The 23,214-nt window shown below is 39.5% G+C and overlaps 10 protein-coding genes across 10 annotated transcripts in view; 2 read left to right on the plus strand and 8 right to left on the minus strand.

Moving 5' to 3' along the window:
* The window catches only part of LOC148181636 (zinc finger SWIM domain-containing protein 5-like), a 31,682-nt gene extending 23,199 nt beyond the window's left edge, over positions 1–8,483 (minus strand). The window contains exon 1 of the mRNA XM_088041800.1: positions 8,101–8,483. Coding sequence (XP_087897926.1) covers positions 8,101–8,452 — 352 coding nt within the window. The 5' untranslated portion in view covers positions 8,453–8,483. The remainder of the gene's footprint in view (positions 1–8,100) is intronic.
* A 1,391-nt stretch (positions 8,484–9,874) lies between these two features.
* Positions 9,875–11,523, minus strand: Polr2E (DNA-directed RNA polymerases I, II, and III subunit Rpb5). The gene is made up of 4 exons (XM_088041969.1): positions 11,370–11,523; positions 10,888–11,318; positions 10,760–10,838; positions 9,875–10,075 (listed from the first exon to the last, which is right to left on the minus strand). Exons 1-4 carry the CDS (start codon positions 11,424–11,426, stop codon positions 10,010–10,012), a joined length of 633 nt encoding a protein of 210 aa, XP_087898095.1. The 5' UTR covers positions 11,427–11,523; the 3' UTR covers positions 9,875–10,009.
* Positions 11,524–11,574: 51 nt separating this feature from the next.
* Positions 11,575–12,292, plus strand: LOC148181638 (nucleoredoxin-like protein 2). Its single transcript, XM_088042040.1, has 3 exons — positions 11,575–11,930; positions 11,976–12,106; positions 12,154–12,292. Exons 1-3 carry the CDS (start codon positions 11,766–11,768, stop codon positions 12,290–12,292), a joined length of 435 nt encoding a protein of 144 aa, XP_087898166.1. The 5' UTR covers positions 11,575–11,765.
* A 1-nt stretch (position 12,293) lies between these two features.
* On the minus strand, positions 12,294–13,220 carry RpL12 (ribosomal protein L12). Its single transcript, XM_088041992.1, has 4 exons — positions 13,087–13,220; positions 12,949–13,022; positions 12,710–12,890; positions 12,294–12,531 (listed from the first exon to the last, which is right to left on the minus strand). Exons 1-4 carry the CDS (start codon positions 13,121–13,123, stop codon positions 12,326–12,328), a joined length of 498 nt encoding a protein of 165 aa, XP_087898118.1. The 5' UTR covers positions 13,124–13,220; the 3' UTR covers positions 12,294–12,325.
* A 342-nt stretch (positions 13,221–13,562) lies between these two features.
* LOC148181640 (store-operated calcium entry regulator STIMATE-like) lies at positions 13,563–14,868 on the plus strand. Its single transcript, XM_088041962.1, has 3 exons — positions 13,563–13,705; positions 13,750–14,213; positions 14,266–14,868. The coding sequence occupies exons 1-3, from the start codon at positions 13,582–13,584 to the stop codon at positions 14,491–14,493; spliced, it is 816 nt and encodes a 271-aa protein (XP_087898088.1). The 5' UTR covers positions 13,563–13,581; the 3' UTR covers positions 14,494–14,868.
* On the minus strand, positions 14,850–15,616 carry LOC148181641 (uncharacterized). Its single transcript, XM_088042004.1, has 3 exons — positions 15,445–15,616; positions 15,179–15,397; positions 14,850–15,134 (listed from the first exon to the last, which is right to left on the minus strand). Exons 1-3 carry the CDS (start codon positions 15,462–15,464, stop codon positions 14,882–14,884), a joined length of 492 nt encoding a protein of 163 aa, XP_087898130.1. The 5' UTR covers positions 15,465–15,616; the 3' UTR covers positions 14,850–14,881.
* A 634-nt stretch (positions 15,617–16,250) lies between these two features.
* On the minus strand, positions 16,251–17,203 carry LOC148181642 (uncharacterized). The gene is made up of 4 exons (XM_088050048.1): positions 17,190–17,203; positions 16,929–17,054; positions 16,662–16,880; positions 16,251–16,617 (listed from the first exon to the last, which is right to left on the minus strand). The coding sequence occupies exons 1-4, from the start codon at positions 17,201–17,203 to the stop codon at positions 16,251–16,253; spliced, it is 726 nt and encodes a 241-aa protein (XP_087906174.1).
* On the minus strand, positions 17,162–17,908 carry LOC148181643 (uncharacterized). Its single transcript, XM_088041982.1, has 3 exons — positions 17,806–17,908; positions 17,542–17,757; positions 17,162–17,496 (listed from the first exon to the last, which is right to left on the minus strand). The coding sequence occupies exons 1-3, from the start codon at positions 17,826–17,828 to the stop codon at positions 17,226–17,228; spliced, it is 510 nt and encodes a 169-aa protein (XP_087898108.1). The 5' UTR covers positions 17,829–17,908; the 3' UTR covers positions 17,162–17,225.
* A 384-nt stretch (positions 17,909–18,292) lies between these two features.
* LOC148181644 (uncharacterized) lies at positions 18,293–19,033 on the minus strand. Its single transcript, XM_088045677.1, has 3 exons — positions 18,933–19,033; positions 18,672–18,890; positions 18,293–18,625 (listed from the first exon to the last, which is right to left on the minus strand). The coding sequence occupies exons 1-3, from the start codon at positions 18,953–18,955 to the stop codon at positions 18,361–18,363; spliced, it is 507 nt and encodes a 168-aa protein (XP_087901803.1). The 5' UTR covers positions 18,956–19,033; the 3' UTR covers positions 18,293–18,360.
* A 187-nt stretch (positions 19,034–19,220) lies between these two features.
* Positions 19,221–20,261, minus strand: LOC148181645 (uncharacterized). The gene is made up of 5 exons (XM_088050061.1): positions 20,190–20,261; positions 20,033–20,138; positions 19,959–19,974; positions 19,546–19,911; positions 19,221–19,497 (listed from the first exon to the last, which is right to left on the minus strand). Exons 1-5 carry the CDS (start codon positions 20,259–20,261, stop codon positions 19,236–19,238), a joined length of 822 nt encoding a protein of 273 aa, XP_087906187.1. The 3' UTR covers positions 19,221–19,235.
* Positions 20,262–23,214: the final 2,953 nt, after the last annotated feature.

The following is a 23,214-nucleotide window of genomic DNA, read 5'->3' on the forward strand; positions in this document are numbered from 1 at the left end:
TGGCAAAGTGTAAACTGCAATTGTAACATACATACATACATAAAAGTAACTTAGGTTTGCGAAAACAAACTATTCTAAACGTGACAGTTGGCGACAGTGGTAACTAAACGGGCAGTTGACGTTTCTAAAGTCTAAGATTCAAACTCAAAGTTTGAAATTTGACTAAAATTTTACTTTGTGAGAAAGAAATTGATAATTTCTACCTAATTTAACCCAAAATGTAATATGTAAACGGATCTGACAAGAAACTTCAAAGTACAGTCTCAAAGAGAATTTGATTTACTCTGATTTACAAAAAATCAAAGATAATTTGATTTTTATGTTTTGAGAATGAATATTAGATCGATATTTTCGGTTCGCCATTTTGAAAATGCGTTTTTGTGTGAATTTGGAGTTACAAATTAGGGAATTAATTTAGGTTGGCACCTCGGAAAGTCAGTAGTTTGAAATACGTCACACATGACTACAAAATTAGTAAATGAAATAAAATAAAAATCTTAAAAGAAGCCAGTGAAACTCGTAAAGAAAATGCCCTGAATATTGATGCTGCTAGTTAGAGGTTATGTTTCTTCGTGCAGTTTTGACTTTTATAACATAAGTTACTGAAAATCGATGGAAATGTAGTAAATTTTACTTCCAACAATAAAATATTTCATCTGGGGTGGTTCAACTGATCTTTTTCGGCGTTGCCATAGTTCTAACATTTAGCTCTTCGTAACAAAGTTAATACCAACATGCATGATAACATTACATACTAAAATATTTTATTTATAAAAACATAGAAAAAGCAGTATAAAAAATGTACAGTACTCTCGCAAAAAGCTCACAGCGAAAGCTCGCTAGCTGAGGTCTGTTCGGCGCTTGTTCTGTAAATAACTATAATTGTGTAGACAGCTGCACTCTGTACCTAAAATCCTCGATGCTATCTTGGGCCACCCTGTATAATTAGATGTCTATGTGCGCGGCCAATATCATAAGAGAGACGATAAACGGTACATCATTTATGAAGATAATGGGTCGAGTTGTTTGCGTTCCAAGTTGAAAAATGTCCGTTCGATTTCGTAACTTTCCCCATGCCCGCGGTAAGCGTCCTCCAGAACGCCAAATTGCAGGTTTTCCTTCTATATTGATTACGTCGGCGTTCACGGCCGAGTCAGATTGTGACGAAAGAGTAAAAACTGCACTATAATTTCAGTTTTACGTGGGTGGTTTAATTGAGAAAAGGGACCCATCGTAAAGTTGTGCTGAAATCTCGTCGTCAACTCGCTTTTGTCGCGAAAGCACATCTGTCCCACAAGAATTGTTCGCTTTTCGAAAGTTGAATTGTTTGCTAACCAGCAGGGAAGGTTAACCACTGTGTTTAGCGAGTTGCCTTTGTGTTTTCTTCCTCGACGGAGTCTTCCACCATCATCAGAAAAATTACAAGGAACGCCCCTCAAATGTCCAATCATTTGCTGTAATTTAATGATACATTGCTAATGGCAACAAATATCGGTATTAGATTCAAATACAGCTGCCGCAGTGGGAACATTTGGTCGGGGTCCGGCTTAATTAAGAAACCGTCGGGGAGGAGATAAATCACATGTAGTTTACTGATGAAAAATTACGTGCACGTGGTTTTAACAAAAAGCGAAATCCGAATTCCGCGCGGATTTTTTATTTTTAGGTGCGAAACTAGCAATGCAAACAGAATTGGTGGTACTTTTTTAACACTCTCGTTTCCTCTGGGCGTGTTGTTCGATTTCTAGCGCCTGAAAAGCAGTGAAATTATTTGATTACTTGGCAAATTCCAATTATCAGAGCAAGGTAAATATTGACATTTAAACGTACGATTAGTGCTAATTGCAGAAACAAAACCGGCCATGTTTGTAGAACAGTATGAGTGGATTACGTTGGAAATATCCTATAAATTATTGTCACGATAATTATTAATGTGGTAATAGTGGATCTAGACCAGCAGGTGTAAAAATTGGGTACACGCAATCATGATAAGGTTATAAGTTCGCCCTCCAGCCACCAAGATGGGACAAAATAAGCTTTTGTCGAGGCGGAAATGGCGTCATTTTTCCAAACTGGGAATCTTATCTGTCGTAATTTCGTACAATGAGCGATAACCGCTCGTTAGAATTAGAGCACGTGTAGACTTTCATGGACGAGATACCTTTTTAAATATAGGGTTGCGAGAGGTTCCAGCCCAGTCTGGGCTAGAAATTGATGGGCGAGGAGCAGGTTGTGGTCGCTTTGTTCTTTTGCGACGGCGGTGGTTCGTGGGAGCCTAGACCACTTCCCTGACTCCCATTAAAAATAAGAAGCGCTTCTCCGTAATCTCCTCGGCGACCGCCTCTTACGCATGTCCGGGGGTTGAGATTAGCGAATTGAATTGGACGGGCCAAAATAAACTAGATCACCGCACGCACGCATCAGCTTAGTCCAAATCCAGATCTAGGAGGTTGTACCGAAGGGAGATGCAAAATTGTAGATGGAACGAGCGCCCGAAGGCTTTATTGCTGGGGTGACTACGTAATCCGTTCTAACGCTGCCTCTGAGAGGGCGCTCACCCCTCTGACTCATGCCTATCACATATCATTTCGAGGCGTCAACGAAAATAAATCTCAAATAATGTTCACTTTCTTGGATTAATGGTGGGTAGATCGATATCGTCCGCGATTTGTGCCGGAGAACCATGGAACCATGGATAGATATTTCCCTTCTGACGGAGATACCACAGGTTAACCTTCAGTGCTGGCGTTGACCTCTCGCAGGTACCAACGAGGCATTTTTACAAGAAGTGTGGAGCGGCGAGGGCCACGCTGTAATTTTAGGGGCGTCTAGATCTAGCCACAAAAACTTATCGGGGAGTCCAAGTCACGACGAGCTTATCTGGTAAATTGGAAAACCACAATTTTCGATAAACATTTCGAAAAATCCGTATCTTATCAGATCGCGATATGACAACACGTCAAATTTTTATTTTTCCTCGGTAATTGGTCAACTGGCCCCTCACAAAAATGGCTCACAAATTACCATGTCCTGTAATTTTTCGGCATTCCCTCCGCGTTAGAACAATGAATCATTATCTACCATTGTTCAGTTCCAACAACAGCGTCGGTTCGTGTTACACACGTTTTACCCAAAGAAAAAAGAACTTGACTTGCAAATTACAACACACAGGAATCGAGTTATAAGGTCGAAAAACTTACATCAAACAGAAACAAGTCGGAAGGTCACGGTACTCTTAATTGTTACAAGTAACTTAGGAGGGGACCGAGGTTGTTTTTGTTCAGTGACGGCGCCTGGATAAATTTCGATAATAATTAAGAAAATATCGCTTAATGGGCTCAGTGGCCGGAAGCGGGCTATTATGGCTACGCTCGGGCGCCCCATGACGCCACGAGCTACCAGAATTACCAAAAAACTAAAGGTTAGGTTCGCTGACATGACTGCCAAGTCCATGACACCTAAACTAAGGTCAGATATTTGGCATTTTCGCGTTTCACCCCTTTCATCGTCTTGTTTTCAGACTAATTACCGGGTATTCTAATCGCGATTTTTGTCGCTGTTTCGATTCGGTGTAGTCGGATCGTCTTTATCTACTTTTCCATGGCACGTGGCGCGTGACTTCAAGCGTGCCGCGGCCAAAGACGTGTGCTTACAGCTCGGAACTTCCTGTTGGAAATGTGTGCTTTCTTTACATGAACGATCAAGGTGATGGATAAGAATGAGGGTTATTACATTGCGGCGATTGGGGATTGTTTTCCGCCAAGGTGGCAGCAGTGGATTACTGCATACTCATTCGGGGCAGCTGTACGTCCTTAAGCCGGCTTAAACAATTAAGGCGTTCTTATCGGGATTACTGTAATTTTTCGAGCAGTGAACTTGGTGGAGATTACAATTGGAAAAGTGTTTTTAAGTTTTCTCGTGGCGTCGATTGATTCCAGTCTTACCCCTGGAGTGTGCGCATATTGTCTTTTTTCCATTATTATTAAATTTCTTAAGCAAAAGCATAATACGTATCTTTTCCTTCATAAAGAAATTCCTTTTCCTTTCTGGCAGATGCTTTAAAAATTTCTATTGAATGTAAGAACACAATAACTCCTGAAAACACAATTTGTCGACGTAAAAACTGCACATACACATATTCTCAAGACCGCTTGCTCTAACAAACCCATTTTTCATTACGTTTGATAGAAATCACGGCCGTGCCAACATTATGGAAAAATAATAAAAAGAAATAACTAGACAATTTTTCCCGTCTTTCTATTTTTTATTCTTTCCGCCCAAGGCAAACAAATTCCACATAAAGACCAGGTTTCGGTTGAATAACGAATGCGGTCTAAAGTGCAATAGCGGCGAGAACAAACACTTCATTTAAATTGCAAGCAACCACGACTTGCTAATATTATTCGACAGAGCACTGCGTCAGAGAGGAGTATTTGCATTTAACAGGGGCCCCAGCGCTTAGGACCGCATGCGTGATGGGGCCTGGAACTGCGCGCCCTGAGCGAGAACGAATTTTCGAGTCGATCTGGCAATTTTTCAAAAATTCCAAAGTCCCTGTCAAATTGCTCGTGGGGGCTCGCCTTTAGGGCCTCAGCACAAGAAGTATGTGACCGAGAAAGGATTCCAAGTATGTGCGGCGTTCGTGACGTAGTTTTAACAGCTGATTTACTCATCTGAACGTGACATTTCTTTCTCTTTCGATTTTTTGTTTTGGTTGCATGCGGCGTGTCATTGTTTAAAATTTTAAAGGTGACCGTAGACGCCAGTAAAATTATTTAAGTAATAAAAGGAATGTAAAACGACCCGGAGACGTTTGAAGAATTTATATACCGAGTAGAAAAAACAGGTTATAATTTGTTCAAGTGTGGTTGTAAAAATAATTGAAATTCCGCTATAATGAAATGTAGAAATCCCAAGTTTTGGTCGATGGAACGGTTTCCGAGGTAAAAATAGACGGATAAAAGAGACTAACGATGTGATTATGGAGTTATTTTTTTCAGTGTGGTGGCACACGTGGTAGCTACCGAAGATATGAATGTTTGACTGATTTAGAATGTTTTATGGCAGTGTTGCCAACAAAATTAACAAGTATTGATCCTGGAACAAAGCCCATATGTACCTACGTGATCCGACCATAAAACGCGGTAAAGGACCGTCTTAAAACTGCCTCATAATAATTCAGAAATTTCTGACTTCAATTCCCTAATAAAATCCGATATTAAATTCTATACGTCGTAAAACCGCAGCTCTTCGCAGAACTCTCCGATTCCATGCAATATCCACCAAGGAAAAAACAACCCCCATAACCCGACTCAAGAAACAATAAAATTCCAATAATTCCCTCGCTTCTGATAAGGCAGAGCAGACTTAATTTCGACTTAATTATTACTCCAATAAAACCGTTTTCCTCGGCCTTAAAGATTTAGTTTTATAAGCAGATAACCGTAAACGTCGATTAATAAAGCCGAGTTTATACTGGCGAGGCGTTTATGTCTGCAATTATGGTTTTATAGTACCGAGGAAGGCTTACAAAGTACTGGCAGGAATAGTAAGTTTCACAAGGTATTCTGTTGGTACTGCGAAGTTTTACTGTTGGACACACTGCAATTACGTTGTCCCCCACGTAGTCAAACATAACCTATTTTTTCGTTTCTAACCAACAACAAAGTTACCAGTTTTTGTCTAAAAAAATTAAATCCCAACCTCACTTTTATAGTGTTTTTTGTACATACCATTACGACAGCATCAACTCCCGACGTAACTTTCAGGAAAAAACATAAATTGAGACACTTGGAAGTGATATAAATTAGTTACTACCAACTTAAGAAAATAATGGAGCCATCTTACAACTGTAAAGTTTTAAAGATAAATAAACGGAATACTTCAAAGAATTTTTTTTAAAAACAAATTGAAATAGAAGAAACACAAATTAGTACGACACTTGTTCTTCGATTTTGTATGAGAAGAGAAGAAATTGTATTGTAAAGAAATTAGCCACAAAGAAGCAGCCACTTTTGTTTTTGGCACGTCGAAATCGCTGACGAAGTGCTTCTAAAAGCGCTACAATTTGAAACCATCCGAAAACGAGGCCCTCGACAACCATTTTCATCCTATTCCATCAGCACTGCCCTAAAGCCTAACATGAAAGAAATTCCTCAACCTTAAACGCAGGGGCTCCAATTTGGCGAGGTCTGGAAGTGCAGCCGCTGCATTCTCAAGTCTGCCTGAATGACCCGGGAACAAAGAGAATATGCTTTGGATCCGACCGGGCCTACACTACAAATGACTACTTTATGATCCCCCTACAGACCGCCCTGAAAACATCAGCTTCGACGTCTTCGAGGGCCGTTGCGTTGCCGAAAAAATACCTCCGGTTCGCTTTTAACACGGATAAAGTGATATATCGCCATGTTTCTATTAATAATAACCGTTTCTCTTCGATCTAGAACAGGTTAATTTGAATTTTCTTTCGAGAGGACACTCCTTCAAATTTTCTGATAAGACGTGACCGAATTGGTGGAGATGTGTTGTGGCGTCATCGATGATAAGAGTGTCATCGCAATGACGATTTATTTTGATTAGGAATTAAATGGAATTTCGCCAGAGAAAGATAAGGAGGAAAAGTGTTGCAATAAATATCGATGCTCGAAGTCGTCATAATGAAATAAAAATGGGGTTTCTATTCTATCTGAGTTGACACCTGCTAATCAATGTTTGCTCGACGCTGAGTGGCTATTGAGAAAAACTGCGATTTCAACGAAAAGAAAATAAAAGCCTCTTCGCTAATACAGGTAATTGACCTAGAAATAATCTGTATCCGCGGCTGTTCCGTAAATAAAACGCGGGACTCAATTCCATTTTTTGGGGATTTTTTTTAAAAGACGTGGAGTTGGCAACAGTGGACCAAAACAGATTTTAGGTTGGGGCCCCAAAAAATTTCTTTGCAAACGGATTTAGCAATGGTACCACAGTACCACAACAAAGAACCGAGGAAATTGTACAAAAACACGAGTTTGAGGTCCACGATCTGGAAAATAACTCCAACATGATCTAACAATAGTTTATTTACAGTGATCAATTCCCACTTTCACTGGCATTCTTGGCCGATCTTCACACCGAATCAGCAAATAAAGTAACCCAAAAGCTATAAGGCTATATTGCACTAATAAAAATTTTGACCGTCAATTATCATTTCTTTTGTACCCTTATCGGCAAGCGCGTGTCCCAACAATAAATCATGGTTTGCCTGAACTTACCAGAACCGGCTTAAAATATTTTAGTAATCATAAAATTAGGATTTATCTGCGGTGCTAAATTTACCATTTATTACATTCTTTAAGAAAAACAATAGAAATGTGGGTAATCTGCGATTAATAATAATCTCTTTGTCCAAGTTTGATGTAATTCATGCACATGTTTCTGTAATTTTTAAATATTATTAAGCCGGGACTGGTCGAAGTGACCAAAGTAAGCGCTGCGGTACAACCAGATGGTTTACAACTCTGGGATGTTTTCTATTGTAGACAAGTTAACTTTTACACAATGGGATAATTTTACTGCTGCTATATAGCCTTATACCTTTTGGGTTACTTTAATTGACACTCTCACAAGTTATTCAAAGTCACAACAAATTAGTAACAGAAATCTAACAATTGTGGCAATTTGTTCGAAGTAGAAAAAAAACTAGGTTACGATGATTTATGGTGCATCTGCACTGTGGTGGCTTTTCACGAAGAACAGGCTGTTCTGAAAAGGCACTTGTTAAGGAAAAACCGACGTTTTGGCTACCGCTAGTACACAGAGGTATTGAGTATTTATCGATGAGGGGTAGTGATTAGGCTACTTTTCTCTAAGTTGTTGGAAACCAAAGAGATGACTGAGCGTCTTCTGCGAATCTCGTGAGTAATAAAGTGAGTTGGTGCGCCTGGGGTCAATGACGAATCTGATTTTCCCACGGTACATCCAGAGATCGATTCAGTGCAATAACAAGTCTTAAAATGTAAACAAATCGTGTGGCACAGCCGCAGCCCCGCCGCCGCCGTCCGCGCAATTTACGATCTCTAAGGGATGTTCGGCTTTAGGGCGTTTCGTCCGACTTACCAACTTGTAGGACGCTGTCTACACATCCGGTCTCCAAGAGTTTTAATCCCTTGCAAAAAGACAAGTTTTGTGGTTCACCACCAGCACCGGCATTAACAGGAGGCACTCGCGACAACGAACTGTACATGCATATGTCACGTTCGTTCCGGGGGAAGGACCAGAAGATAATCCTGCGCTGCACTGGTTCGGGGATGCGGTCGTAGCGCTCCTCGATCCTCTGGAAGGGTATGTTTTCGGCCACGATTTTGGCGGTGATGTCGAGCAGCGAGTCCGGGGAGCGCGGTCCCGGCTCCCTCAACAAGGGCCCCCCGCCGGCGGCCTGGGAGCAGCACAACCGCCTGGCCACCGCCATCGACGACACACTCTCACTGACTGACGAACTGGAGGATGGAAGATCATAGCGACGCATGCGCTCCCCACCAAACTCACAGCTGATTTGACCCCCGCGTGCGTAATGTCGTTTGTTTATGTTGGCCACATGGCGCAAGGTGCAGGGGGCGCCAGGACGGGGGCCCACACATGGGACGACGAAGCACACTGACCTGCAAAAAAAATGCGGGATGGGGAGGGTGCAGCATGGGGCGGCGCATTGCTGCAGATGATCACGACCTTACGCAAGATTTTTCTTGGAATTTATGGGAAGGAACCGACCTTAACATTCTAAGAATTCCTTTTTTTAGCATTTTCGGATAATCAGGTTGTCTTTGTTTCGGTAAAACAGAATAAAAGACCTCCTAGAACCAGTTAGGATAATTTTATTGTGCCACGGGTCAAAGCTACGCAGTGGCGGAGCCTGGACAAGGGCTTATTTATGACGCCTCTCTATTCTCTAACAATGTATTTAATTCACTTTGAATGTTGGTAACATTGATTCTGAAGTCAAATTCAAAGTCGACTTCGACACGTGTTCACGCGATCATATGGCTTGAGCGCAGAACAATAAACAATTTGCTTTCTTTTGTTATTTTGTGCAGCGTCGCTGGAGAGTCGTATAACGCGACAAAATTAATTTTCCCAACCCACGTCGCGCCACTGGCTAACCCAAACCGGCTCTATTTCTTCGCCTTCTTTTTGCATTTTTACCGCAAAAAAAAGAAAGCTTCTCGCTATGTACACAAGCCATTTCCGTTTGCCTGAACCAGGTCAGCCGCCACTCAAAAGGTCATTTTTTCAATTTTCCGCCAAAGGTTAATTGCTCAAAGGTCAAAAAGAAGTGAATTATTACAGTGTCCCTTCTTCATGCCATCACTTAGTTTAACTAATAGGCAATGGCCGCCGTCTGATGTGTATTCCAGGTCTGCAGCGGCGGCGGCGGCAGTCGTGACCAATAGTGGAAGTCGCGTAATTGCGTCCGCCCGCATTGATTGGCGATACTTGCATGAGAATGACATCGGCAGAGGCAGAGCCGGGAAGCAAGATCAATATTCGACGATGGCTGCCAAGATACACGCCGAATTATGCAAACCGTGTTTAATAGTTAATCAATGAACACAATCGCTGAGCCGCCACCGACGGGGGAGCGACGATAGTATCATCTCGGAGGAGAAGGGAGATGTTAAGAGATTAAGAGCCATCTGGGGGGGACTGATAAAAAGTGGATTACTGGTTGGGGCGCACGGAGGCGAAAAATACGAAAAACAGTACAATTTAGGCACAATTACCCTACAATTGTCATTTTTTGCTATAGAAATTGCACGTTACGATTGGGCGATTCAGGGACCCTTCCCCTACATTACAGGAGTGGATTAGGGAGTTTTTCGCTTTTTAGCCGTGGTAATAATAATAATTTTATTGATTAATGGCTCTTACAAAACCGAGCGGATACAAGTATTTACAACAGTTGAAATAACCCGGCGCATCTCCCTGATAATACACCGTTGACAATGTGTCCGTTTAAATTTAAATGAGCTCAACAGACAAGCCTGTAGGAAATGTAACGTCCGGCGGTTTCCGATGGCCGAATGATTTTAACCACCTGCAACACAAGAACAAACAGTATAATTTATCTGTATTATAACCCGCATGCTACATCGCCATTTCACATGAAAACACACCTCGAGCACGACGATAAAAACGTTAATGGGGCGCCGGTGCTGCTTTGAACCGGTACTCTAGCCACCATCTATTCCCAAATGTAATCGAAAAATTTTACGCAAATGGCGCATTACTGGATTTAGACGTATAACGGAGCGAAATTCTGGTGGCAAACAGGAAATGCGGAGAAATGGCGGATTCGGCTTTATGAAACCATACGGGTGTTCTCAAAGTAATTATGCGAGTCGTTAAGGGAAACATGATTATTTCTTTTAACACCGGGTCTTCGCAGCTGTTACGCTATTATGTATTATTTTTAAAAGTCATCGAGTATGGATATTAGGTATAATTGCGTGTTTTTCATTCAAAGTGCTGGAAGGGGGCTAACGGTCGCGTAGTTATTTCGGTTTCATGATCTTAAATTAGATAAAATAAAACGCTGATAATGCAAACACACGGAACAACCGCAAGAACGCAGAAAAGTCATTAAATAGACAAAAAACTAATTAAAGCAGAAAAAAAATCCAACGAACGAGAAGAAATTTTACATAACGCATTTTCCTTACAGAGTAGAGCTTTTTGTCAAGCCACATGTGCAATTTTTAGAAAATATTAAATTAATTACCTGACCACGTTTCAGTCCAAAGTACCTCGCAACTGGATCCCCCGCCTGTATCCTCATCAGCATATTTTCTTTCAACTTACTAAAAAAAAAGGCATTTTTATACAGAAAAACCCTCAAATCACCCTTACTATCTAGTCAACAGCTCCTGCTTCTCCTCCGGCGTCATCACCACATGCTCCGGCACCAACTCATGCTCAGTGATATTAATCAACAATTCAGATTCCAAAAAGTGTTCTAGAATATACTTTGGGGCCATATCAACCAATGATTGTTTAGCAGAAGGGGTCATCCCTTGCTGCACCACAATAATAGCCCTATGAATATTCTCATCCTGCATTCTCTGGCAGTACGTCTTTATCGTTTTGATACCGATTTTGGGCTCGTCTGGGAAAAACACAAACATTTGGTCAGTGGGGTCATCATTGTGAGCTACCAAAATGGTGAGATCACTTCTAGACGGGCGCTTTTCGCTGGGTTTGTCCCCACATTGTTCCTTGAATTGTTCCAGAGTTTGATCCAACTCGTCTTGAGTCACCAAGTAGCCCCGGTCGTGGCATAACTAGAAACGTCGGTGTTTAGAGGGAAAGTGAGGTTATGTCGTTTATTTTACCTGCATCACGGTTTTACGGATTCGCCATAGTTTGTAGGTTTCTGCCTCGTCATCCATCACGTAAAATTATGAATAAAAATAAAGTTTTTGAACGAAGAAAGTTTAACTTGTCACAACACGCTTGTTTAAGGGAAACAATGCTACCAACGTTGAGGCTTGAGGCATGAAAATTTCTAAAGAAAAATTACAAAATTCGTGATTTCAGGCCAAAACTGGGAAAATATATTAGTTTCTCCGCCCGTGACACTTCCGTAAATATGCTCGGTCGATAGTTCGAGCAGTTTCACCCTTAAATCACCCCAACTGTTTCTTTTACCAAACAAGTTTTTGTATTGGCAACGCTTATAGGGCGGTAACTTTAAATTTTCTAAAATTTGATGTTTTGACACTGTCGAGATGGAACTTCTCGCCGGTAAAACTTTGATAAACAAGATAAACAAGGCGATTCCAACAGATGAAGCTATCAAAAATAAGTCAATCATCATCTTTTACTTCGGGGCGAAGTGGTGCGACACCCCCGAGTGCAAGACAGTCCTCCAAAAACTCAAAGACTTATATAAGGTAAGAAACGATGCACCGGGTTTTTGTTCTTCAGTTTTTTCTTAGGAGAACCTTCGACGTAACACAGGCTTGGAAATAATTTACGTGTCTTCTGATAACAGTCAAGATGACTTCGACTCGTTTTACAAAACCCAAGGCGCTTGGTTCGCGGTTCCTTTTCAAGACGACTTGGCAGAGTGGGTCAGTTATTGGGGTTAAATTAGTTGATATAGGAATATTTCAGGCAACTGCGTCGTCTTTTCGGGATCACAAACGTCCCAAATCTCGTCGTAGTCAAGAAAACCGGAGACATTATAACCAAAGCTGGGAGACAAGAACTGGTAGAGAAAGGTCTCAACGTTTTAGTAACTTGGACAGATTGAATAAACTTTTGAGTAATGTTTATTGTATAAAAGTTACTCTTCAGGTATTTCTAGACTACCATCATTCACTTCATCGATAACGTCGTGGGGGGCCTTGCCGTCGATCGTGCAACCAACAGACTGAGCAGTGCCTAACACTTCTTTCACTGTTCCAGACAAATTTTTCGCCATCGAGCGGGGCCTCATTTGTCGCGCAATTGCAATAACATCGTCCAAAGTGATGTTGCCACTATGTTTAACTAAAAACACACTTTTAGAACAAGTCGGGATTGAAAGGTATTGTGGGCTCCACTGAGTAACACACTTAGTATTTCGTAAGCGTGGGTTGCAAATAAGAGCCGATAATTTAGCATCCATGTTTACAACAAAAATTGAGCATTTTGTCGCTGACACGGATGCAATTCTTTAAATACTCACTGTTCTTTTGCTTTTTCCTGTCGCGTGGGGGCTCTTTCAGCGCTTTGATTATGAGAGACGCCGCTGAAGGCACTACAGAAATCGTCGCCTGTCTGTTCTGGATCTTCAGCTGAACTGTGATTTTAAGACCTTTCCAGTCAGCGGTGCCTTTAGCGATATCATCACCAACTTTCTTGGGAGACTAAAAACACGTTGAAATTTGAGGTTATAACATCAAAATTAAACATTTCTCAACTTACAAGACCAAGGGGACCGATTTTAGGGGCGAGGGACGACGTAGCACCGACTTCACCACCGACACATCTCAAATAAACTGAAATTTCAGAGGAAATGGGGCTGTCAGAAAAAACATAATAAACAGACTTATTGATACATACCGAGTTTAACCTCGTTGGGATCGAACTTTGGAGGCATTGTTTATTCTAATTTAACTATTTCTAAAGGAAAAAGTGGCTCCCGGGGGCCGATGTTCGCGGATTTTGTTAACTTAACAAAACAAACCACCTTTGCGTGAACGCTGATGGTTCCAAAAAGGAAGTGGCGACGGGCACGCCACAGCGGACGTGGAAAAAAGTAAACAAAAACGGGACGGTTTTTCTCAATGACACAACTCTACGAAAATGATTAAGACAAAAAACAGTACCACCCTCCTCAGGTGTTTTGTTGGAGTTCTTCTGGCGGTTAAAATTATAAAACAAAGTTTTTTGACGTCTAACTTTATACACTTCCATCATGGTGGGCGAAACGTCAAAACTGACACCTGTCACCTGTCATCACGTAATGTCAAGTTTATTTTTTTGTCTTTCCCAAAAGTTTTCTCAAATTTTTCCATCCGTTTTTGTTGACAATGCCACTCAGATAGTGCCCGTGCTATGAATAACTCGGACCACCTCTTGACCCAAGGGGGCCTGCACTGCAGCAAAGACGCCTTGACCGATGTCTACGGCTGGTTCCTCCAAGTTCTCTTAGCCGCCCTCGCATTCACCTGTCTCATAGGTGAGTCCCCATTTTGTTATTCTTTAATTTACGAAATTCAACAGCGAAGCGCTTTTGTGAACCTCTGGCGGAACGGCGGTCATGGTTGATTTGGTTTTACGACACTTCCAAGCAAGGAATGGGGGCCATGGCCATCCATTTAGCTAACGTGTGGCTTGCGGGGCAGTACACGGGGGACCCCTGCACGTGGTACTTGATCAACTTCCTTCTAGACTCTTCTTTGGGGCTGTTAATCATCTTCATAGGAATCCGTCTGTGCCAATATCTTTCTCGCCGCAACGGTTGGGACGCTATTAATTTCGGGGAGTACGGAAAGCCTCCGTCCACCAACGCGTGGTTGGCGCAATGTTGTCTCTACGTGGGGCTTATGGCGATCGTGAAAATCTCCATCACGTTGTTTATGCAGCTTGATTTCTGGGACGGCGTCAAGAATTTTATTTTATCACCTATCAACAATCCAAAGTTAGAGCTTGCGTTTGTGATGCTCATCATTCCGTTCTTTGTCAATGTAAGTTATCAATATCAGTGTTTATCCCGGAGTTATTTACTGTTTGTTCCAGATGTTGATGTTTTGGGTGACTGATAACTTCTTGATGCATAAAAACCGAAACAAACACTCTCGGAGGTCCAGCGCTGAACACAGTCTCCTAACGCGGACGAAAGTTAAATACAGGACTATAAAAAAGAAACTCAAAAGACGTGACTCAGAAAGTGATGTCTTGCTTTCTGGAGATGATGAGCTCTTGGATTCTGAGTCGACACCGATCAATAGACACGTCGTGGCGTAAAGATCTGTGACTGATTAAAATGACTGAGATTTGTCCAAAAAAGTGCCTTAAGGCGCCCGTGCCAAGTTGTTTTAATCAGTCGTTTCATGTGGCTGTAAACTTATCTCTCCAGGCGTAATCGTCTGCTACAAGAACTGTTACGTTTTTAAGGCTTGAGTTAGTTACCATTGAAATAGTGATATTTTCTTATAAGGAATTGTTTTTAAGACAAAGTGGTACCTCATTTAGCAATCATTGAGATTTATTTATCATCACATTATATGTATCTTCTATTGCTTGCTCAAACATTCCACGTTTTATTTTAATCGCTTGGTTGTTACCAAAACTGCGCCAAATATTGTAGGTTTAAGAAAAAATAAAACTATATTTTGTTTATTTTTTGTTGTTACTACTCATATTGATCAGGCTCAAATTTCTCAACTATGAACTCTTGCGCTGAAGATCCATTATCACCATGAATAACCACACTGTTTCCTTCTTCAAAATTTCCCCAGTAAACGTCAATATTAAAACGGTTTTCCGCGTTGCTAATTCTTCCTCTGAGGGCCCAGGCCCACTGTTGATGTAAGGCATTCATTTTCTCTTTGGCGACCAAATTCATAATACCCGGATTACTGCTCGGGCGAAAATCTATCGCTTCCCTGTAAGACCTCAGTTTCACTTTATCTCTTCATGTCTGTCTTACCCTGTTTGATTGTTGACGATGTAAAAAAGTCCGATTCGATCTCCTGGTACGAAACGCCATAATTGTCCAGAAGAACCATTGACTTTTTGCAGTCTGATCTGCGAGGGGTCTTTTGCGTCCAGCACTAGATCTTCGTTGACTGTCGGTTTTATGAGGAAGAGCGTGTCTTCAGGACAACCTAGGACTATTGAGAAAAGTACCAGAAGCACCCACAGACACCTAGAAAAAGGAATAAGACAACGGGAAGGCGCCGAAGTTTTACTAACCGAAGCTGTTTGGTTGCCATTTCGCAAACGGAACTGACACCAACACAGGAATTTTCAAGAAGAGTGACGACAGTAAAAGATGGAGGGACTTGTTTTCCCCGACGGAAATACAGTGGTACCTTTATAACTCGAACGTCAATAACTGGATCTAGTTTCGAGCGATTTGTGTTGCGGAAATTTTACTGTAGGAATTTAAGTTTAGAGGTCAGATAATGATTTCAAAGACTCGGATAAGCAATCTTTAATGTAACATGAAAATTAACTTTTATAAATATATTCTGTTATTCACTGCTTTTGGAACTTTTGCCGTTTTCGTCGATTTTAGCGAATTAACGTCGTAAAGCTTCATTCACACGAATTCTTGCGCTTGATTTCCGTTAGTTTTTCACAGAATTACCAGAGACCCTGAGACAAAATGTGCTGCTGATAGTGGTGTTTTGGGTTACTAATAACTTATTGATGCATAAACACTGATCTAGTCTCCTAACGTGGACGAAAAAAGAAACTCAAAAAACGCGACTCAGAAAAGTAATATCTTGCTTTCTGGAGATGAAGAGCTCTTGCATTCTGAGTCGACACCGACCGGCACGTCTTAGCGTAAAGATCTGTGGCTGATTAAAATAAATGACATTTATCCAAAGAAGTACCTTAAAGCAGCCGTGTCAAGTTGTCTCTCAAGACGTAATCGTCTGCTTAAGAACTGTTAAGTTTTAGGGGTGTATTAGTTAGTTACCAATGAAATAGTGACATGTTTTTAAGACAAAGTTGTAAGTTTATTTATCATCACATTATAAAATATTTATTTTCTATTGTTTGCTCAAACATTTCAGGTTTTTATTTAATCGCTTGGTTGTTACCAAAACTGCGTTAAATAGTGTAGATTTAAAAAAAAACTTTATTTTGTTAAGTTTTTTGTTATTACTACTCAAACTGATCAGGCTCAAATTTCTCAACGATGAACTTTTGCTCTGAACCTCCATTGTCAAAATGCGTACCCACACGGTTCCCTGCTTCGAAATTTCCCCCGTGTACGTCAACATTAAACGGCTTTCTGCGTTGGTAATTCTTCCTTTCATAGATAAGGCCCACTGTTGATGCAAAGCATTTGCTTTTTCTTTAACGACCAAATTCAGGAAATTAACTTCAGTCGTTGGACGGAAGTCTAGTGCTTTCCTATAAGACTTCAGTTTTACCTTATCTCTTCATTTCTGTCTTACCCTGTTTGGTTGTTGATAATATAAAAAAGTCCAATTTGATCTCCTTGTTCGAAACGCCATAATTGTGTAGAAGAACCATTGAATTTTTGCAGTCTGATTAGCAAAGGGTCTATTGCATCCAGAACCAAGTCTTCGTTGACTATCGGTTTTATGAGAAAAAGCGTATTTTTAGGACAAGCCAGGGCTATTGAGAAAAGTACCGAAAGTACCCACAAAAACCTGAAAAAAACAAATAAGGCAATGAGAAGACGCCGAAATTTTACTAACCGAAGCTGTTTGGTTGCCATTTCGAAGACTGAACCGACTCCACAACGGGATTTTTCAAGAAGAGTGATTAAGTGACGACAGTAAAGATGGAGGGGCTTGTTTTTCCCACTGAAAATACAGTTGAACCTTCATAACTCGAACGTTGATAACTGGAGCTAGTTTCATGCGATTCGTGTTGTGAAAGTTCCACTATATTTAAGTTTAGAGGTCAGATAATAATTTCAAAGATCAAATTACCTTGGTAGAAATCTTTAATGCTACATAAAAATTAACATTTACAAATCTATTTTATGTTATTCACTGAGGGGCTTTCGTCGTTTCCGTCGACTCTGTCGAATTAGCGTCGTTAACCTTCGTCCACACGAATTCCTGCGCTTGATTTCCGTTGTTTTTCCACAGAATTACCAGAGTTCCTGGATTATACTTTCCTTTTTGAACATCGACATTCCGCTTACCGATACTGTTGATAATTCTTCCATTCAGCGTCAAACTCCACTGTTGCCGCAAAATTTCTTCCCTTGGGTTCAAAACTAGTTCTTTATTTTCCTTACCCAGATCCAACGCTTTCCTGAAGAAGCTCTCGTTTATTTGATATAACTCATTTATTTCTCACCCTGTGTAGTCGTTAATGATGTAAAACAAACCGGCTTTGTCTCCTTGTTGAAGTTTCCAGTGCTGGGAACTTGAATTTGTGTAATATTGCAGCGTGATGGCGGAAGAATTCGATCCGTCTAAAACCAGGTTTTGCTCAGCGCCGCTTCTTATGACGTAGAGGTCATCGTCGGGACAAGCAAAAATCACGCAGAGGATGGTGGCGATAATTGTGAAACTAAAACAGAAGTTAAAGAGAAAATTTTGCGCAAGAAGTTTCACAGACCGGAGCTGTTGCGTGGACGACATCGCTGAGATTAATGGTAAAACCCGACGGATTACAGGCAAAAACTTGTAGAACTTGTATTTACAACCTCATATGATCTTTGCATATAATTATTAATACAGAGATACGTAATTTTAGGATTATTTTCGTAAAAATGGAGATCTAAAGACAAAATGACGTCCAAACAGGGCTCGTATCGTAATTTGAAATTTAATATTGTTTCTTTGGACATTGGTCTGAAGTTACGTATTAATTATTGTGATCTCTGTTAAATAAAAAATAAATATTCATATTTTATATTTTTCTTCTATTACATCAAAAATTATACAAAATGGTGACTGCTACAGAATTTCCACCGAAATTTCAGCTTCTAGCTGAACATAATGATTAGAAGCCTAAAATTGACGCAAATATGGTGGATGGGCCAAATTTCAATCGTTGCTTGCAGTTTATTTTATAAATTTTCTTATTTTTTTCTCTAAAAATACAATTTTTAAATTCTTTATTGTAAAAATCGGAAATAAAACATTTCAATATTAAAAACAGGAATCAGTTTCACTTTTCTTTCCAATCCTCAAAATCAAAATCTTGCACCTTTGTCAATATAAACTCTTGCTGTTGGTTCCCGTTGTCATCGTAGAGATTCAAGTCAGTTCCTGGTGCAAATTTAGCTTCACGAACATCAATGCATCGCCTATTTTGGCTATTTTCAATTCTTCCGTCCAACCTCAAGCTCCACTGCTGTCGTTTCGCATTCCTCTTGTCTTTGGCTACCAAGTGTTGGAGATAAACACCATTTGGTTGAAAATCCAACGCTTTCCTACAGAAATTGATTCTTAAATTTCCTTAATTTTTTTTCTACTTACCCTGAGAAGTTATTAATAATATAATACAAAGTGGCTTTAGTTCCTTTTTGGAATTTCCATAATTGGGCGGTAGAATTTGAAAAGTATTGTAATCTGATGAGTGAAGAGTCGCTACCGTCCAACACTAGTCCTGGGTAACCTCTACTGCCGATCACATAAAGATCGTCTTTCGAACAAGACAAAACCGTGCAGAAAAGTGTGGCGACGACAGCTAAAAAACTACAAGAGGAATGAAATGATGAGGCGCTTTTACGATTGTACCAGAGCTGTTGATTACGCGCCATCACATGAGGAACTGATGCTCGTGCTCAGTGTAGTGGAGAGAAGTAGTCTGACCGGTAAACAAAGCCATCACCATGTTGACAATTAAGGATCGGGGAAATACGTAAAAGCGAAGTCAATTTGTCCACCACCACAAACCGAAAATTACAGTAATTGCGTGGTAAAACCCGGATAACCAGGTCACGCCCCAAGAATTTGATAAACGATATCACTTCTTGCACGGAGGAGGGAAATCCGCAAAAACGAGGTCGATATTAAAGACAAAGATTCAAAACTATGATTTTATTTCTCGTGAATTAAAAGATCAGTAAATTGAAACTTGTCGACCACAAACTCCTGGGCTATTGTTTTGAAGTTCTGATGCACCACCAAATGAGTCCCTGGTACAAATCTTGCATAATCGACGTCAAAATTACGTCGATTTTCCGCATTTCTGACTTTACCATCTAGATTGAATGCCCATTGCTGGCTTTTTGTCTTTCTTTTTTCTTTCGCGACCAAACCGAGCCAACCCTCTCTGCTTGGGTAGAAATCTAGCGCTTTCCTACAAGTCGGAAACTTAGTTTCGAGTTTTTTCAATTAGTTTTCTTACCCTGTGTCGTTGTTGATGATGTAAAACAGCCCGACTCGGTCTCCTTCTTCAAAACTCCATAACTGTGAAGGGACAGCGGTGTATTGTTGTAATCGGATCAAAGAGGAGTCGCTGCCATCAAGAGCTAGTTCTTGGTTTTTTAGAGGTTTGATGACGTAGAGTTCCTCGCTGGGACAAGCTATAAGTGAACAAAACAATGTGGCGAAGGTGACGAGAAAAATTGGTTCGGAGATGAACGGAAACCGGGTGTTTGCCATCTCTGAAGGTTTGTTTTGAACTGTTGTGAGCAACGGTGTTGCGTTGTGTTCGGCGGAAAATAGTGGGGCCCCTTGATGGCAACGATATTTTATGTAATTAAAAAATATACTTTGCAATTATTAAAGAAAGTCGTTGTAATTAGTGATTTTGCATACTTACAGAATAAAATGTCTTCAAAAAAAAGGGGAATTGCAAAAATGAGAAATCATGGTGGTGGCATTTTACTCACCAAAGCCGTGGATTGTACGTTTACCACCTTTGAGATAATTGATAATTTCTTGCACAACCTTGTGTAAAACCCGAAAGAAAAAACTACCAGAAGCGTTATCTAGCGACTATATTTAAATGTGACCTTTATATCAATTGGTTACTTCATAAATAAATACGATTAAAAATGGTGGATGCGCTAGATCTGTTATTAATAACAGAGGCGAAAAAACAAATCCACTTAAGCTCATTAACGTGTTTGACACAAAATTTTGTGCGCCGACAATAACACTGTGCTAGCTGCAAAATGCAACAAGCTGGGCACTTGGTGGGTCAAACACAGCCGCATAGGCTGAATCCAATAATATGAATTTTATTTAAAAGTTAGCTCGCATTTGCGAATAATTTAAGTTTGACAATTTTTAACACGACCCAATCAAAACGCAATTTTTAAAAGTTTATTGATTATTTATTGAACTTAAATAATAGAAAATCAATGCCACACACATAAACTAACAAAATTGTTAGCACACAACTACACAACTAGATTCAAGGAGGTAAATCGGCTTTACTAAAAGTTTTTGCAGAAAACAGATTTCTCTTAGTTTTTGTTTTTTTTTTGTCATTTGCAATTCATTAAATGCATTTCCTTCTGGGTTTAATGCTTTTTAAGCATTTTTAATATTTTTTTTACAATTCCTAGTTTGATGTTAAAGCTGTGGTAATCAAATTTTTTCGATAGGCACTTTTATTATATTGTTTTGACGCAATCTAAATTCCTTCCTTAAAGGCCAGCACATATAGCACATATTTTTGGTATAACCCGTTTGTATACCTTTTAAAAACGCCACTACTTTTAAGTCGACACACATTTTCCACTTATGGTCATTAATTCTATAATTTTGACCACCTGACCTGACCACGGAGTAGGAGGTTGGCTGAAAACTTCTAGAACGTTCACGCATCGTCTATGCAAGGTTCTCGAAGGTTTAGGAAAGCTCTAAAAGATTCCAAAAAGTCAACATTAAAAAGCAAAAATTTTAAAACGGAAAATTTCAAAATTGCAAAATTTCGAAAACGCGAGCTAACATTCAAACACGGTAAGCACTGTTGTATTTAACATACTTAATTAAGATTTACCCCAGGGATGCCCAACCTGTTGAGGAAAAAAATATTGCAATTCGAGCACAGTGTAATTAATAGTTATCTATCTGACTTTTGGTATGAATTTAAAATATCAATTACTCATTTAGGAAAATTTTTAGCAGTAGGAAATTAGGTGGCAGTACTGCATTCAAATCGAACGATTGAATATTAATTTGAATTCAAATGTGTTTCAGTAAATTTTTGTTGTAACTTTACTTAATTAGTGTGTCTTTTTTATTTTCGAACATCATTGGAGTCCAAAATAGCACACAAATTGACACAACTGACATTTATGCAGCGATGCCAACTTGCAAAATATAAACCAATTATTCGAAATCTCACGCAAATGAATATCACAAATGCCACGAAAATGACGAAGGCTTACAAAATATGTAGTAGATTTTATTATACGGCAGAAAATTGGTACTTTTGTCGAGCAATTAAATTGCAGTAGCGAGGCGAAATGTAGGAAGGCAGAAATAGTGTTTCTTTGACAACGGGCGCATTTCATTACTTATAACAAAATTGACTATTTTATTGTCTAAAAGCAATTGAAAAAATAGTGACTTTTGTGACGTTTGGAGAAAAACAAAATTTATTGCGGGGGGTGTGTTTATAAAGTGAGACGTCTGTTGGAGCGTGTGACGTCAGAGTGATGTGATTAACAGTCTGAGATTCGCCAGAGTGTTGTTGCGTTTATGAACGGTTTTCGTGGTTATTTAAATGTTCGACAAATAGGTACATCACCTACATACAAAACGCAATTTACGCGAAAATTTATGACAAAAACTATACCAAACTTCTGATATCGACATCTCGCTTATTTTTTAGAGTAAACTAGTTATTATACATCAGTGTACGCAAAATTTTCCGCAGATTCCAAATCTGAAATTTAAATTCAGATCTGACAACAAATAACTGAGTTATGGCCGATCAAAGTTTCGGAAAGTTGTTTTTCATTTTTCCCCATTTTTTCTAATTTTTAAAGTTAAATATCTCGGAAACTATTTGAGATATTGAGATGCGGTTTCCGCCATTCTTTTTCTCGGTTTATTTTGCGTTAGAAAATGTTATTAAAAGCTCAAAATTCGATAGTGGATTTTTCGCGAAAAAAAAATCCGACTCAAACGATGAAAATTTTTCTTTTTTTTTTTATTTTTGGCTATAACTCGTAAACTATTTATCCGATCTATCTCAAGTTTGGCCAGTAGATAGATTTCGAGCTCCTTTTTCGACTGGTATATAATTCAATGCTATAAAACGATGTTTTCATTTTGAAAACATTGATTGAAAATCACCCTAAAATGACGTCTTTAAAACAGTTTTTGGCCAATGCTTCGTTTATTTATTACGCAAACTCAACAAATCTGGACTCATTTTACGTAGAATGTCACGCTGAATCTAAAAACATGAGAATATTTAATTTTTGTCAACAAATAACTAAGTTATGGTCGTTTGAATTTTTGGGTTGTCGCCAGAGGGCCAAATTTTTGAAGGTTTGAAACAATTCGTGCTCGATATCTCGGAAACTATTTCAGATATTGAGATGCGGTTTACGCCATCGTTTTTCTCGCGATTTTTTACACAAGAAATAGTTCCTTGATTTTTCTACAACCGAAATTTGCAAATTTTCGCAAAAATTCATAACTAAAACTATGCAAAATTTCTGATATTAATATCTCGCTTATTTTTTAGAGTAAACTTGAGTTATTATACATCAGTGTATGCAGAATTTTCCGCATATTCTAAATCTGGGATTTAAATTCAGATACAACCACAAATAACTGAGGCATGGCCGATCAAAGTTTTGGAAAGTTGATTTTCATTTTTTCTCATTTTTCCTAATTTTTAAAGTTAAATATCTCGGAAACTATTTGAGATATGAAGATGCGGTTTGCGCCATTCTTTTTCTCGGCCTATTTTACGTTAGAAAATGTTATCAAAAGCCCAAAATTCGATAGTCGATTTTTCGCGAAAAAAATTTGCGACTCAATCGACGAAAATTTTTCATTTTTTAATTTTTGGCATAACTCGTAAACTATTTGTCCGATAGTTCTC

The sequence above is a fragment of the Gnatocerus cornutus genome, chromosome 1, assembly GCF_029298725.1.
Source record: "Gnatocerus cornutus isolate USDA-ARS CGAHR chromosome 1, icGnaCorn1.1, whole genome shotgun sequence".
Lineage (NCBI taxonomy): Eukaryota > Metazoa > Arthropoda > Insecta > Coleoptera > Tenebrionidae > Gnatocerus > Gnatocerus cornutus.